This window comes from Panthera tigris, chromosome C1, assembly GCF_018350195.1.
Source record: "Panthera tigris isolate Pti1 chromosome C1, P.tigris_Pti1_mat1.1, whole genome shotgun sequence".
Classification (NCBI taxonomy): domain Eukaryota; kingdom Metazoa; phylum Chordata; class Mammalia; order Carnivora; family Felidae; genus Panthera; species Panthera tigris.
Window position 1 is genome coordinate 8,001,922 of NC_056667.1, and position 15,501 is coordinate 8,017,422.

At 48.0% G+C, this 15,501-nt stretch overlaps 1 protein-coding gene and 1 long non-coding RNA gene across 3 annotated transcripts in view; one reads left to right on the forward strand and one right to left on the reverse strand.

Annotated features, from left to right (window-relative positions):
• Nucleotides 1-46: 46 nt before the first annotated feature.
• LOC122241531 lies at nucleotides 47-9,450 on the forward strand. 2 transcript variants are annotated; one of them, XR_006221731.1, is made up of 4 exons: nucleotides 47-74; nucleotides 1,453-1,580; nucleotides 1,661-1,702; nucleotides 8,615-9,450. It is a non-coding gene; the product is annotated as an uncharacterized LOC122241531 (long non-coding RNA). The 2 variants fall into 2 exon arrangements; XR_006221732.1 differs by lacking the exon at nucleotides 1,661-1,702.
• MTOR (mechanistic target of rapamycin kinase) overlaps nucleotides 2,829-15,501 on the reverse strand; it is a 132,113-nt gene continuing 119,440 nt past the window's right edge. The window contains exons 49-58 of the mRNA XM_042997977.1: nucleotides 14,790-14,912; nucleotides 13,104-13,186; nucleotides 11,908-11,980; nucleotides 11,280-11,354; nucleotides 10,764-10,899; nucleotides 9,279-9,344; nucleotides 7,209-7,289; nucleotides 6,850-6,930; nucleotides 4,466-4,571; nucleotides 2,829-3,774 (exon numbers count right to left, since the gene is read on the reverse strand). Coding sequence (XP_042853911.1) covers nucleotides 3,759-3,774; nucleotides 4,466-4,571; nucleotides 6,850-6,930; nucleotides 7,209-7,289; nucleotides 9,279-9,344; nucleotides 10,764-10,899; nucleotides 11,280-11,354; nucleotides 11,908-11,980; nucleotides 13,104-13,186; nucleotides 14,790-14,912 — 840 coding nt within the window. The 3' untranslated portion in view covers nucleotides 2,829-3,758. The remainder of the gene's footprint in view (nucleotides 3,775-4,465; nucleotides 4,572-6,849; nucleotides 6,931-7,208; nucleotides 7,290-9,278; nucleotides 9,345-10,763; nucleotides 10,900-11,279; nucleotides 11,355-11,907; nucleotides 11,981-13,103; nucleotides 13,187-14,789; nucleotides 14,913-15,501) is intronic.

Consider the following 15,501-nt stretch of genomic DNA (forward strand, 5'->3'; position numbering starts at 1 on the left):
CTCGGGTCGACGCGACGTGCGCGCACTACGCAAGCGCAAAGTTCGTCTTCTCGGGGGACGTGCTGGCTGGGAGTGTGAGTTGCTTTCCGTCCCTGAGCGCCGCGGCCGGGGAGTTTACATTTTCTCTTTAACCTCTTATCGTATCTTCTTGATAACCTTGTGTTTTACGGTGGGACCCGGGGGATCCAAGTATCCTCATTTAAGGCCAGCTCCTCGCAAGCTCGTCCCGTGCCCGCTTCACCCGCTTGGTCGTGTCTCCTGTAATGATGCCCTTTCTCCGCACAACTGTGAGCCACCCAGGCTTCCTTGTAATGATGCCCTTTCTCATTCCTAACGGCCTACACGTGTGCTGGCATCCCTGCGACAGAGACACAAAACATCGCCGCACACCTCCTTCCAACAGCCGTCACGTTTCTCTTGCCCTTTTTAGGTAAACTGTTGGAGAAGGCGTTTTCCTGCCACACGGGCGGGCCCTCCAACTCTCTTGACCTCCTCCAATCAGTCATTCCTCCCCATCTACACCGCTGGAAGCACTCTTGCTGAGGCACATATGGGGAACTCACACATTTGTTAAGTGAACCTGGGAAGAAGGGCTTTTTTTCCGAGGGAGGCAGTTTTGGCAGCCCAGGAGATGGTTCGGAAGGTTAGTGGGGTGTAGCCTTTCTCCTAAGTTCAGGGGTGGCACACCTTTAACAATTCATTTGGCTTAGTAAATGTTCAGTAAACATTAACAGATCCCATTATTCAGACTGTCCTATTAACAGGAATATCCTATTAAGAGAACACTCGTTTTCACTCTCCCCCCTCCCCACTGGCAGGGTGGTACCCTGGCAGAACAAAGACCTAGCCTGGGTCATTTTAACAACAAATATTTTCGAGCACTTATTCCGTGTGGCTCAACCTAATACCACATCTCAGGCTGTGCTGTGTGCTTTACATGTATTATCTCGTCCTCAAAACAACCTTATGGGCTAGATCATACTATTCTCCATACCGTCCGAGGAGGAAGCAAGCATAGATTGAATAACTGCACAAAGGTAGTTTGAGGTGGAGTTGAGATTTGAAACTAGGTAATTTGACGCCACAGCCTTAGTTCTTTCAAACTACTTTACATGCCTCCCAGAGTTTTAAGACCTAACCTATAGAAAGGTACCAGGGCTTGCAGGGATCCTGAAAGTCCTTTGCTACATGCCTCCCTTCACACAGGGTTATGTGAAGCCATCAGGGATGGATAGGTTAATTACGACTGTCCTTAAAGGTTTCCATCAGCTCATCTTCCTTGGGTCATTCATCTCAATAGAGTTGGAAGTTTTTGTCTAGATATAACCTGAAACCCGTTAGATTCACTAAAGATCTTAATCCTGGTGACTCATGTCCAAAGAGTATGTCTTTTCCATTGATAGCCACCATTTTCCCGAGTCCATTCATTCCCATACCCTTTATCTTTCACAGAAATGGTAATGTCACTGTAGTCCCTGATAGTGATTTCACGTAGAACCAAGAAAGTTATGGTGCCCGTATTTTCTGGAGCAGAATAGTTGACGCGTGGCGTAGAGTGACTATAGAAAAATCTAAGACAGGTATGAGACTTTCTAACTGGGGGGGGGGGGGGGGGTTAAAATAGTATCAGTATTTAAACTCATCTTTGCTTTTAATACAGGAGTCCTCCAACAAACGTGTACGGAGCACCACTGTGGTCCAGGTCTCTGGCAGGTTTGGGGGATACAAAGTCTTACAAGAAATGGCTCCTGGCCTTGCAATTCTCATGCTTTCCCTAATACAAGTTCTCTGAACAGCGTTTATGACTCAGTATTTCAAACTGGGTAGCTGCGGCCCATGGGAATTTAGAAATGGGAAATTTACTTGAACTGAAAATGCTGTTCTTCGGAAGAACTCCTTAGGCATGCTCTCTCTAGAGGACTCTCTATATAGTACTTGGCAGCTCCACGTAGAGGTCTCTCCTTCCCATTATTGTACGCCTCTTTAATAGGTCCTGTGGCTTCTAGTTTTCTCTTTACCCGTTTGACACTGGTTATGTTTTATTTTCTATTTTTTAAGTAGGCTTCACGCCCAATGTGGGGCTGGAGCTCATGACCCTGAGATCAAGAGGCAGATGCTCTACCGACGTAGCCAGCCATGCGCCCTGATCTGTTTTAAACACTACTCAGATTCTACTTCTGTTTTAGAACTTCACATGGTTCCCTGTTGTTCTCAGTGTCAGGTTCAAACTCCTTGCTGTTGAATTGTGAGGCAGGCCACGGTCTGCCCCACACTCTACTTTTTAGCCTCCTTTTAGTTGCTATTATTCCTTTTGTTCTCCAGTGACCACTCAGCCAGATGTGCTGAACTGTGAGGTCCGACCGTGTGAAACTGCCGTTTTACATATCAAAAATGGTCTAAGACTTGCAATTCAATACAGTTCAAGTTCACACTTGCCATTCCTGCATGATACTGTACTTTCAGACCACTTTTCCGCAGAATGTCTCCACTTGCTTCATCTGATAAGCTCCCACTTATCCTTTAAAACCCATGGCGGATGTCCCCTCTCCATGAGGCTTTCCTGGCTCACCCGGTGGAATTAGTGCCCCCAGCAGAGGCTCACACCCTGGATGTGATTCTTCTCCCCACTTAGCTTGGCGGGAGTTACCAGTCCACTCCTACACGATGCTGGCCCCGCCTTGTCTGGCCCGTGAACATCCCAAGGAAGGGGACCATGTCACGAAGATCCCACATCCTGCATAGTCCATAGTGCCACGTGCATAATGCTGACTATTGGAGGACTACCCGCTTCCTTTATGAACTTGTAATTATGAAAAGACACTCCTACATGTTTTTAAAATTCTGATGTCGTTTATTGGCACAAAAATTATTCAGATACAACATGGTGTCTAGAATGGCTACACTTGATACTTTGTGCATTTACTTTAATATTTCCTTTGCTCAGAATTCCCAGCGGGTACCAGACCTTCCCTCTCTGTGTTGAGCACCTCCACGACGGCATTTCTATTTCCAAGCCCTTGCTCTAAACACAGAGCGTTCGGACTTCACTGACAACATCCCAAAACCGTGCTGGGGAAGGCCACTGTGGGCCACCCTACCGCACCACGATCTCTGTGCATTTGCTCAGCTAAGGCCACCCAGCGACTGGAAGAAACTCCCCTCCTAGCACTGGGGCCTTGGATTGAAGTGAGTCAAGTCGCGGCATCACGAGTGAGGCAGAAGACAGGCGCTTGCCACCCATTTTGGCCCATCTTACAAATGTTGTTGCCGTCCGCGGACCAGTGAGGTAACGGGATGGGTGGAAGTGACCAAGTCAGCTCCTCCCGATTTCTAACACGTGTCCTCCATGGCCTGAGGCTTCCTGACTGTGCAGAGTTTGCCGCGTCCTTATCGGGAAGGACAAGGAGGCCATTCTTCCATCAGCAATGCTTATGATGAGTTCTCTTGTGAGTTAAGTCAAAACCCGTATTTCTAAGTTATGGATCTTCTGTTCCCCCAAATCAATGGCTTGATTTATGTAGTATTTCTGTGTTTACTGTCCTGGGAACCAAATCAAGCCTTGTGTTTCTGACAATATATTCTTCAACAGCAGCTAGAAAGTTGGTTCAAACCAACGTTTAATATACAGTAGTTCTTTCATTTACATTTCAAGATATTTAACAAAGTCGAACTTCCTGGCCATGGTTGCGGTTTAGTGGAAGCATATCCAAAGTACAAAAGCCTCAAGAGAAACGCTGTGGGCCCTTCTGGGCCTCGGGTTACCAAAAAGGACACCTAAGAAGACAGAGACAAAAGGAATATTTTAATAATTTGGGCTTTTTCAGGCCTTTACACAGATACACTGAAAGTGGAGAGACCAAGGTCTGACAACCCCTGGGGACATTCCTTGAGATCTCCCACAACTAATTGTGTCAGACACACTCATCATTTCCAGTCAAGGGCTGATGACTGCTGCGGTCCCAGAAGGACACTTCGCCATCCCCCTCCCTCTCAAGTTTCTATCTTCAAACGTGCCTCCGGCAATTCATCAAAGCAGACCCCAGCGTGGTCCTTGAGGTTACAGTCCCAGAGCATTAATTAGTCTTTGCGTCTCCTGCTCTGTCACTGCTCTGGCTTCTTTTCTGTGGCCCTTCCCTCCATCTTTGAATTGACAGCAAAAAATCCAAAAAGAACCTCTCTCCCCACCCCTAAGGAAAGGGGGACTCACCTACTTTTCTAAACCACTTTTTAATGTAATTTTATTTCGGTGTTTGCCTTCCAAGTAGGCACCCGTGTTTCTCAAGTGGCTCCCTTTCTAGAACTGTGAGCCCACACGGTGAATACCAACTTTTAAAGAGATCTGACACTACGATTACCCTTTATGGATAACCCCCCCACCCCAGGCTTTCTGCAGCTCTGGGACTGGGGCACAGGACGGGGCCCCACTGGCCGGTTTTAGCACAGGCGCTCCGGCACGCCCACTCACCAGCCGATGTAGCACTGGCACAGGTTTTCATGGGATGTTGCTTGCTTGATCAGCAGCTCAACTTGAGTGGGGACATCCAGGGTTTCGTCATGAGAAAAGTCCCGACCTAGGACAGGAGAAACAAAAACAGCTCTTGTGCACCTGTTTTTCAGCTCCGTCCTTGCCCCGGGGTCGGCTGACCTGTCTGTGCAGCCCGTATCAGGTTCTCCTTGCCTGTGAGTATGAAGGCTACGCGGTGGCTGGATTTTAAATTCACCTCCGTGTGACATGAACACACACCGGTCTCCTCCTCCAGACAGAGACTGGGTGTGAAGAGGGTAAGGGTAAAGGTCTGCGGTTGGCTGAGGCCTGGGGTGGTGCAGGTCTGGCTGGTGGGTCTGCGGAGATTCCTTTATCTGTTGCCATCTTCAGGCAAGTGGACGGGAAACCCTTCCCCCTTTCAATCCTATAACCTCCGTTGTTGAGCCTTTGCTCCCACGGGCCGGCTTGCCTCCGTCATAAACCAGAACAGGCACTCGTGGCCGGCCGATGAAGCCTCAGGTGAACGTGCCTGTCCGCCTCCCCGAGGGCTCAAGACGGCTGAGCTGGCTTTTCACCGCGGGCTTCTCACCGCCAGCACGTGCCCTCGGCTCCTCCTTTACAAGTTAATTCATTCACTGAGCTCGTGGTTTCGGACCCCTGATGTGTCAGGCAGCGCTCGAGGCGCTGGGTTTGCCGGACACGAGCTCTCTCCTCATTGCTGCTACCGTCTGGAGGCACCTCTCCTCCCGCTGAAGGCGAAGTTCCTCTGCACTCGGATCCCAAGGCCTCCCGGTGCCTAGGGGGGCTTCGCACGGTCACTTGCCCTCCTTCCCTGTCTTTAAATTTTGTAAACTAGGTCCTCTTGCCCATTAAAGAACAAAGGGCTCCCGCCCAACTACTCCCTCTGCAGCCAGGGACCCTCCCGTCCCTGCACAGCCAGCTTCTCACACTTTTGACACTTGTCTCCCCTGCCTGGCTTCTCTCCCCAAGTTCACATCCTCTTCAACCCCTTTGGTCTGGCTGCCAGCCTTGTCACACTCTCAGAAGGCTGCCAGTGACTCGGGGCTTCCTGGGTGCCTCCCATCCTCACGCCCCATCATCATCAGTCCCTTGGATTTTGCCTCCTGAAGTTCTGGAGGCCACCTCAGTCTAGTCAACTGTCCGGCCGCCACTTCGGCACCTGCTTCCTCCCTCCATGCGGCCTCCACATGGCAGGACAGGCAGGATTCCCCAGGGTAAACCCAGCGGGCCATTCCCGCCTCTCCACCCCACTTCAAGACCTCAGGGCCTTCCCACTGCCCTGAGGATGGAGAACGAAAACGCAAGGCCCCGCGTGACCCCGCCCCAGCCCCCTCAGAGCGAAGCATTTTGCGCTGTGCTCCTCCCGTGTCGCTCTCTGCGGCAGTCACACTTGTCGGCTTTCAGACCATTTTTCTTGCCAGCTTCCTTCCCACCACGGGGCCCTTGCATGTGCCGTTTCCCTTACCTAGAACAATCTGCCTCTAATTACGTCCTTTTTCGGGTGTTAGCTCAAGGGCTGTCTGCCTAGGGAAGCTTTCCTGAACACCAGCACTTAGATTTCCCCGTTACCGGCATCACAGCCCAAGCCCTTTCTTGCACCTGACACAGTGTCTCCTTCAGACGTTGAGCCCACGAGGGCAGGAAATCCAGCTGCTTTTACCAGCACAGTTTCTTCAGCATCTAGCGCTTGTAGGCGCTCAATAAATACAACTTGACCACAACACTTCTGTGCCAGCCCCTCATGCTAAGGCTTGGCATCCCATGTCTCACTTGAGCCCCGCCGCCTTCTGAGAGAGGCGCTGTCGTCATCTTCTACATGAGCAGACAGGGAGGCCCAAGAGTCACACAGGATGCGGCAGAGCTGGGGTCTTCGGTCCCTGTGACCACTGCCCCCCACCCCCCCCCCCACCCCATCATACCCTCTGGTCTGTATGACACGTCTCGTTTTCAAAAGTATGCATTTCTCTCCCTCCACGCCCTCCACTCCGTAACAGCCACCAAAGTGCAGGAAGGCAGTGAATGAGAGTGGTCAGATTTGCTCCAGTGTCAAGCCAGGATGAGAAGAAAAATTTTTTCCTGAATCTGGTGGACTTTGGACCCAAAAGGACTGTACCCACCTCTGTCTGTTAAAATGAGATTAACGTCTGCTTACAGTGGGTTTATTGGTCTTTAGAGAATCAGAGAGGGTCCTTAACGGATACAGTCTCGGAGACCCTCCAGTGAGCTGCAGAGTCCAAGTTTAGGCGCCAACACCGCCGGGAAGAGGCTGACCACCCACTCGAGGACAGAGAAATCTCTCAAGATGCTATGTTCCTTTTAAGCGAACGCACACACATACTCACCAGTGAGCTTGTCTCGAACCCGGTTGATAATCTGAATAGCTTTCTTATTTAGGGCCTCTGGTTTCACCAAACCGTCTCCAACTGGAATACACAAAAGTAGAAATAACAGTAGGATTGGATCATCTCAACAGTCTCAACGGATGCCCCTGTTTTTCTCAAATATTCACTTTTGTAAGTGTTGGGTAATTCTCCCCCTGTGTCTGTCTTTGTGCTCGGAATATAAAGAGGAATTCACAGAGCGCTGTCTGCTCAAAGGCAGTTTTGTTGCCTCGCCCTGTTGGCCCCTCTCATGGCACAACACAGCCGCTGTGCTCTTCATGAGCCGGTCCTCGGTGCAGTTCCTCGGACGTTGCACTTACTGAAGGAATGAATGGACTCTGGCACCGTGGTCCCTGTTTTCTTATGCGCGGGTTCACCAAGCTCCACACCGTCCAAAATTTCTAGGAGGAAAAAGAATCGACTGGCAGAACATTCCACCACCAAGAAACCACTGTTTCAAGTGTTAGCTCTACTTCTCCACACACCGCCTCCCCTTTCAAGCTCGCCCTGCTACCTCTGAGGGGAAAGGAGAGGAAGAAGGGTCACCATGGATTTGAAAGATCTTACGTCTCCAAACACGAATTTTCAAGCAAACGGCCTTTATAAAACGTTCTGACGTAGAGAACAGGAGCGGGAATGAAAGCCCTGCTGTTAAGACTTGTTTGGCTCGACAAAATCTGATGATATAAAAAACACGAGCCTTCCCTGGGTCACGCTCATGACCCGAGTGTTATTCTTTGGAGGAATCTATATGCCATTTCTGGGCAGAAAAAGTCCTCGGGCCTTAGGGTCGCTCTCCACCAGTTGTGGCCTTCAGGAGAAAAGAGTCTGGAAGCAGGAGTGTGAGGTTATTTGCACATCGCCCTTGCACAGCACAGGCCTTCAAAATGAAGCGAGTAGTAACAATACTTCTATGAAGCTTCACTTTAAGCCACATGACACCAGCCGGGCCCACCACTCTCTGGTGCCACCGGAACCAGCTGTCCTAATTCCCCGTAGGCAGCACAGAGGAGTCACGCGATAACGTACGAATGAGGTGGACCCTGAGCACGAAAGTCTCACATACTTTGGACAAGACCAGTCACCCGCACAAAGTATCCCAGACACCGCAAGTAATTCCGGCATCATTCACAAATCCTGTCGTAGTGTCCGCGGTAGAGTCCGCACCGGTTCACAGACTGCACCATAGCCCAGGACCTCGGTGTCCTGCCCAGAACACCCTCTTCCCTCCCACCCGTCTGAAATGGCCAGCCTAAATCGCACTGACCCGGGACCTCCCTTCTCCACTGCAGTTCAGAGTGGTGGGTCCTTGCTCTCAGCCCCACAGCCTCTCCTCTGAACCAAACTGCAAACCGTGAGCTGTGGGACCACACGGGGCGGGGGGATGACGGTTCTCTGATCAGTTCGTGGACTACGTATTTTGATTGATTCTGTGATGTGATTCTATGCTTCTCGAAGGTAATCTCTGTATGTCACACTCTTTTTGCACCCTTAAACATTATTTGGCTTAGCTAAGTAACAAGTTGCAGATGTTCCATTGGTATTTGTAGAGAATATTTACCTTTTTTTACACCCCAACAGTATTTCCAAGGTGCGAACTACGTAGGATGTTGTTAGATGTTATGGGGGAAACGGGAGGAGGGACGGGGAAGGTGAAACAAAGTTAAACCGCTTTACTCTTAAGACTTTTGAGAGGTTCACACAAACCCCGTTCTGGCTCTTGAAGGGCATTATCTTCCAGGGACCCTGTTCTGTGGACCCACTCTTGACAGCAGTGTTTCCTGTGGCTTCCCCGCCCCTCAGACAGCAGTGTGAGTACGCTTCCAGTAGCTTCCTGGGTCCTCAGCCAGCAGTGTGAATACACTTCCCGTGAGTACACCTTCTGTGGTTTTCCTCAGACGACAGTGTGAATACGCGTCTGCTGCTATTTCTAAGCTACTAACAATTCTCTAGGCCCGTGGACACGGCTAATAATTATCCCAATCCAGACAGCATTCAAGGGCATATACTGGCTAATATTCAGACATACTTTCAATTGTGTTTACAGATAGATTAAGACTGGAAAGTTTGATCAAAATTTCTGAGCCTCAGGTACCCACCCCATCCTGAGAGGCATTAAATAAAAAAAAAGTGTGCTCAGTAAATATTTCTAGACTAACTTTCTGAAGTTACATAAATGCCCATTAGACGATATTTTAGCAGTGACACAACTTCTGCATGACCGTCTCACTGGTAAGAGCCTCTGGAAACACATGCTTCCTTCCTTCATATTCAGCATCCATTACCGCTTTCCATCATGCCTCCTAATGGCAAGAACAAAGCTCACCCTGTTTGAGACAAACTCTGCACAAAAGGGACAGAATCTGCAATCTCCCATGGGATGCACCCACCTACTGACTGGCCAGCAGAGTAGGAATCCGTCCTTGTTCGGGACCGCTTGTTGCCTTTGGTATTTGCTGGGGAAAGAAATAAAGAGAGGATAAAAAGTGCTTCCAACTGTCACTTGAAAGAAATTTGGTTGAGACGATGTTTTCTTACAACCATAAAAATACAATTTTTCGAAAAGCTAGAGCTTCGGGGAGAACTCAGGATGGATCCCTCAGGAGTCGGCAGGGGAATGTGAGCATGGGTGTCCAGTCCTGTGGGACGCGCTGTGTCACGGAGCTGAATGTGGATGCTGGGGACCAGATAACAGAGGGTGAAAACAGGGTTTGTCGGCAGTGGTAGAGACACCCGTGTTAGTCACCCCCTTCTAAGGAGGAGGAGCAAGGGGGAGACGGAGAGGTTGCTGCCCTGGGTCACAACTGCCTGTGTCTCCTGACAAGATGCCCGCTTGCTACTCTGTATGAAATGCAAACAAACAGAAATCACTAGGGTACTTAATTTATCCTGAATTTATTTATTTATTTATTTATTTATTCATTCATTCATTCATAATGGATGTCTTATTTTTATACATTTTTTAATGTTTATTTTTGAGAGAGAGAGAGACAGTGTGAGCAGGGGGAGGGGCAGAGAGAGAGGGAGACCCAGAATCTGAAGCAGGCTCCAGGCTCTGAGCTGTCAGCACACAGCCCGATGTGGGGCTCAAACTCATCAACTGCGAGATCATGACCTGAGCCGAAGTCGGATGCTTGACTGACTGAGCCACCCAGGCACCCCTAAATGGATTTTGTTTTTTAAGTTTATTTATTTTTGAGGGAGAGAGAGAGAGAGAGCAAGCAAGCGGGGTGGCGGGGGGTGGCAGGGAGGGCATGGGGAGCAGAGAAAGAGAGTGAGAATCCCAAGCAGGCTCCGCACTGAGAACACAGAGCCTGACTCGGGGCTCGATCTCAAGAATCACCAGAGTATGACCTGAGCTGAAATCAAGAGTCGGACGCTTAACAAAATGAGCCACCCAGGCGCCCCTTAATTAATATTTAAATTGATGATTGGTGTTTTCTGTTCTACTTAGAAAAACAAACAAAAAAAAACCCCTTGAAATTCATTTCCAGCCACTAGAACAGCTCTGTAAAAATACAATGCAATAGGGGCGCCTGGGTGGCTCAGTCGGTTAAGCAGCCGACTTCGGCTCAGGTCATGATCTCGTGGTCCGTGGGTTCGAGCCCCGCATCGGGCTCTGTGCTGACAGCTCAGAGCCTGGAGCCTACTTCAGATTCTGTCTCCCTCTCTCTGACCCTCTCCCATTCATGTTCTATCTCTCTCTCTGTCTCAAAAATAAATAAACATTAAAAAAAAAAAAATACAATGCGATAGCCCAGTGATACACCTCAGGCTCCAGGCTGGCAGGGGAAAGATCAGTGAAATGGAACACATCAGATATTCCCTGTCTGGAGGGTGTGGGTTCCAGCTCCCAGACATTTGCTCATACTCACTGTCCATCAGCCTCCAGTTCAGCAAGGGGTCATAGACAAAGGCTTCCAGCACGGCCATGACACTATCCTTGTGTTCCCGAAGCACTTCCATCACTGTGTGGCACGTGATTCTGTAGTTGCCATCCAGACCAGTAACCTGCAGGACCAGAGCCATTCGCCACAGAAGTCGCTGGTACCAGCCCCACCCCTGAAGGCCCCACAAGCAGAAGCAAGTCAAGAGGGTCTGCTCCCCACACTTAGGAAGCAGACACAGGCCATTAATGATATAGCAGGATGGGAAGGTGTTTGGAGCAAGGGGTGGGGTCAGGCCTGTGGCTCGTAGGAGACAAGGTCTGACGTGAAGCATCTCAAAGATGGATCGTTTCTAACACAATGGAAAATACCAGGAAACCACCACAGAAGCCACCCAGGTACTTCAGGGAACTGATGAGATCTAACAAGCAAGTCTGTCTTCAGAGCGGGTCCTGACTACACCAGCCCCCATTCCAAAGTAGCTCGTTCCCAATGCCCACTCACCTCCATAGCATTGGTCAGCATTCTGGTTAGTCTAAATGGAATCTTCTCTGGGAATTTCTCCCTGGTCATAGCAACCTGTGGGGAAAAGAGAGAAAAACCAAGTCTGATGGTTAAATTGTTTTCTTTAGAAGCCAGGCGAAGGCAGACGGCTTTTCTTTGTACTGATTTGAATTAGGGCGCAGAGATGAAGTAGCTTGAGTTTAGCAAGGGGACTTGTCACAGGGATTTAAAAGACAACCAGAGAGAGACAGAGAGACAGAGAGAGAGAGAGAGAGAGAGAGAGAGAGAGAGAGAGAGAGAGAGACAAAGGGATAGAGGGGAAAAAAGAAAAAGGACAAGCGTGCATCATGCCAGGCCTTTGACCGGCAGGCTGTGTCGGGAAGGAGGATTCCTCCACTTGAGAGGGTGTGTGAACAGTCTTGCTTGCCTCCAGAGAAGTCAGAGACCAATTACAGCAAGTATCAATGAGCACTGATTTTGTTTCTTAGATTGACTTTCTGTTGCTTTGGTAGGAGAGGCAGGAGTCAGGATAAGCATTTGGGGCTTAAATTTGCTGGAATGGTCAGAGGGGGGAAAGTGGTCATCTGGAAAGGAAAGCTTTATGTGGTGTTTGAGAACGCACGGTCACCTCAAAGCAGTCCCCGAAGTCAATGTGCAGGATCTTCCCGCTCAGCCGGTCCAGCATTAAGTTGGATGGGTGTCTGGGAAACAGGAGAGAGACCGGGGAGAGGTCACTAGAGCAGCACTGATGAATAAATCAACAAGGATGTGATATTCCAGGCCCCGTCCACAGGCCAAAGCCAGCCCCGCCTGCTTCTGTAAACAAAGTTCTACTGGACACAGCCGTGCTGACTGGTCACGTTCTGTCTCAGGCTGCTTTTGTGCTACAATAGCAGACACGAGTAGCTGTGAGACGTCATATGGCCAGCAAAGACTAAATTATTTCTAATCTGGCCCTTTACAGGGAAAGTTTGTTGATCCCTGCTCCAGGTCTGAAACGAAGGCTTATCTATGTGAATCCCAAGTTGCTTTCCCAAGGTCTTTGGTCACAAGATAAATCATTCCTGGTGGTGCTGTTATCTCAGAGTGACAAGGCTCTATCACTACCCCTCAGCATCTGTCACAGGGTCTCACCTCTGAATTCTCCTGGTTCTTTTCAAAAACAAGAATTTATTATTTTTGTGGGAAAAAATTATTTTACTCTCAAATAATTGCACAAGACATGAGCCCAAGAGAGAGTAGATACCAGAGAACTAGTTTTTCAAAGACTTCTGGTGAGTCAATTTCTGAATATTCCTTAACTACTTTTTTAGTCAGTATATTTGGATATAATTTCTTATGTAGAACTACCAGGAGGATCTACTTTGGTTGGTTTCATTTACAGAAATAGAATTATTTATCTCAGCACAGAGGTGACCGATAAACGTTTACTGAATCAATACAACCAATCAAGATTGTTCTTTGTCTTTTAAGTAAGGTCTGCACCCACCGTGGGGCTTGAATTTGCAACCCTGAGATCAAGAGTCACGCCCCCTACTGACTGAGCCAGCCAGGTGCCCTTGTACGTGGCTTTAAATATATCAAACCAACCTATGGAGAAAGCAGTACCCTAGGACTAAGCTTTCTCTTCTCTTTAGTTTGTTGTGTGGCTGCTGTGTGGGTAATAAATTGGGACCTAAGGCTGATGCTGCAAACGAGGGCCTGGGGTACAAAATACAAATATTTACTAGATGGTCATAAACGTTACTAGAAAACAAAAGGAAACTGTTTAAGAAAGGTACAATGTAGAAAAAAGACTAAAAAAAACAAATTAAGTTTGCTCACCTATCTCCTAGGCCCAAAATATACCCGACCATGGACATGACCGCTAAAGAGCGGGTGTAGTTGGTTCTTCGGTCAAACCACACCTGGAACACAGGAGCACACTTGAACCAAGGCTCTGGAAGCTAACTAGCTTCAACATAATTATACCTCAATCAGTTGCTTTTTAATATTTCATCGGTAACTCATTAATAACATAAAATGGAATAAAAAATCTCATTTATTATTATAACAATAAAGTATGCTTGGAATAAACTTAGAGATGTTCAGAACCTAGATGAATAGAAAAAATTAACCTTTGCTTTGGAATATAAAGACCTGAGTAGATGAAAATATCCATGTAAGACAGAAAAAGTATAATAACCTCCCAAATTATTTGATACATTTAATGTAATTCCACTAAAAATTCAGCAGTACTTTTCTGGGGGGAGTGTGACAAAATGATCCTAAAATTTATCTGGAAGAAGAAAAAAATTAAAATAGCCAATGAGAAGAGACTTTATACTAATAGTTGTATTAATAGTATGGTACTTGAGAATAGGCTTTGGAAATAAAGATCAATGAAATAAAACAGAAGCCCTAGAGAGAAATCCAATGGCACAGAAAAAAATTTTTGTATAATAAAAATTAATTCTCTTAAAAGTAGGGAAAGGATGGATTATTTGCTGAATACTACGGTGTTGGCTAATCATCTTAAAGAAGCAAAATTTAAGGGGTGCCTGGGTGGCTCAGCTCAGTTGGTTAAGTGTCTGACTTCACCTCAGGTCATGAACTTGAGGTTCATGGGGTTGAGCCCTAATTCGGGCTCCACGCTTTTAGTGTGGAACCTTCTTGGGACTCTCTCTCTTTCTCTCTCTCTCTCTCTGCCCCTCCCCACCTGCACGTGCTCACTCTCTTCGTCTCAAAATAAACAAACTTAAAAAAAAAATTTTTAATCTTACTCTTAAATTTTGAACTGGGTCGAGGATTTATATATTTAAAAATGTTTATTTATTTATTTTTGAGAGAGAGGAAGATAGTGTGCGAGCAGGGGTGGGACACAGAGTGAGGGAGAGACAGAATCCCAAGCAGACTCTGCACGGTCAGCACAGAGCCTGATGTGAGGGCTTGGTCTCACGAACCATGAGATCACGAGCTGAGCCAAAGTCAAGAAACAAGACACGTAAGCAACTGAGCCACCCAGGCGCCCCTGGGTTGAGGATTTAAATGGATAAATAAATCTTAGAATCAGTACAAGAAAATAAATGTAAAAAGACACATAACCTTGAGGTGGGGATGGCCTTTCTAAATGTAGGGCCAAAGGTAGAAACTCCAAAGAAAAGGATAAAAAACCTGGTAACTTCTAACTTTCAAAAAAGTTTGTGTATCAAAAACGAAACAAAAATCCCAAACCAGGAAACATACCATTAACAAAATTAAAAAACCAAATGGACAGGAAATTTATACTGTACGTGAAAAAGATGTAACAGCCTTAACGTAAAGAACTCAAATACTATTGCAAGAAATGGGAGAAACATTAAGTTACTAAATTTCTATCTGCTAAGCTGCACGGCTCACCCATTTAATTGCTGCTAGAAAAGACCGCACATAATCTAGAATCATTACAAAGACAAGTCCGCCAGCACACGTGAAGGAACAAGAAGGCCATCCCCGACAAGCGAGTGGGCCAGAGGGCGTGGCGTGTCGTACCTCGGAGCTGGGGCTTTTCAGCCATAGCAGCTTGGCCAGGTCATCCCCGGCCGTGTTATTGACGGCGTGCTCGAACACCTCCACCTTCTGCATCAGCGTCAGATGGTCGTAGTCCGGAGCCATCTGCATCAGGACACAACCATTCTGAGAGCGGCCCCAGACTAGCAGCGTGGACCCAGGAAGAAACAAGGCTCGGGGCCCGGGCAGAGCCGGGTGCTAGTTTCACCACCCCGGCCCAAAGGAAGAGGAAGGAAGAACAGTGCAGAAGGCAAAAGGGTGTGGCCCCTCAAACCCAATGACCACAGGGGAACTGCCAGGGCCTGAGGATAAAACATCAGGCCCCACCCTGAGTACAGGCCTGCTGGTGGGAATGACAGCAGTGCGGACGTCAAGCTTCCGGGTAACAAACGAGTCTCTTTCTTACTACTTATGCATCCACTACACATTTCCCCACGTGGCCAGTGCCCTGTATACATTAGGTGTTCGGTAGATACACACTGCCCGATTAACGATCCCGTCCAGTCTCACCTGGAATGACCGAAACCTAATTTCTGGGCTCTAGGGTCCTTCTGTTTCTTAGAGGTAATCTGCTGTAGGACTCACTTCATTAAAACTTCTTCCGTAGCTAATTCTCCTCAATAGACTTTTCGGTGATTTACAAACACCGAAGAACGACAAGTGCAGCTTTGCCTAAACTTCTCAACTTGTGAGT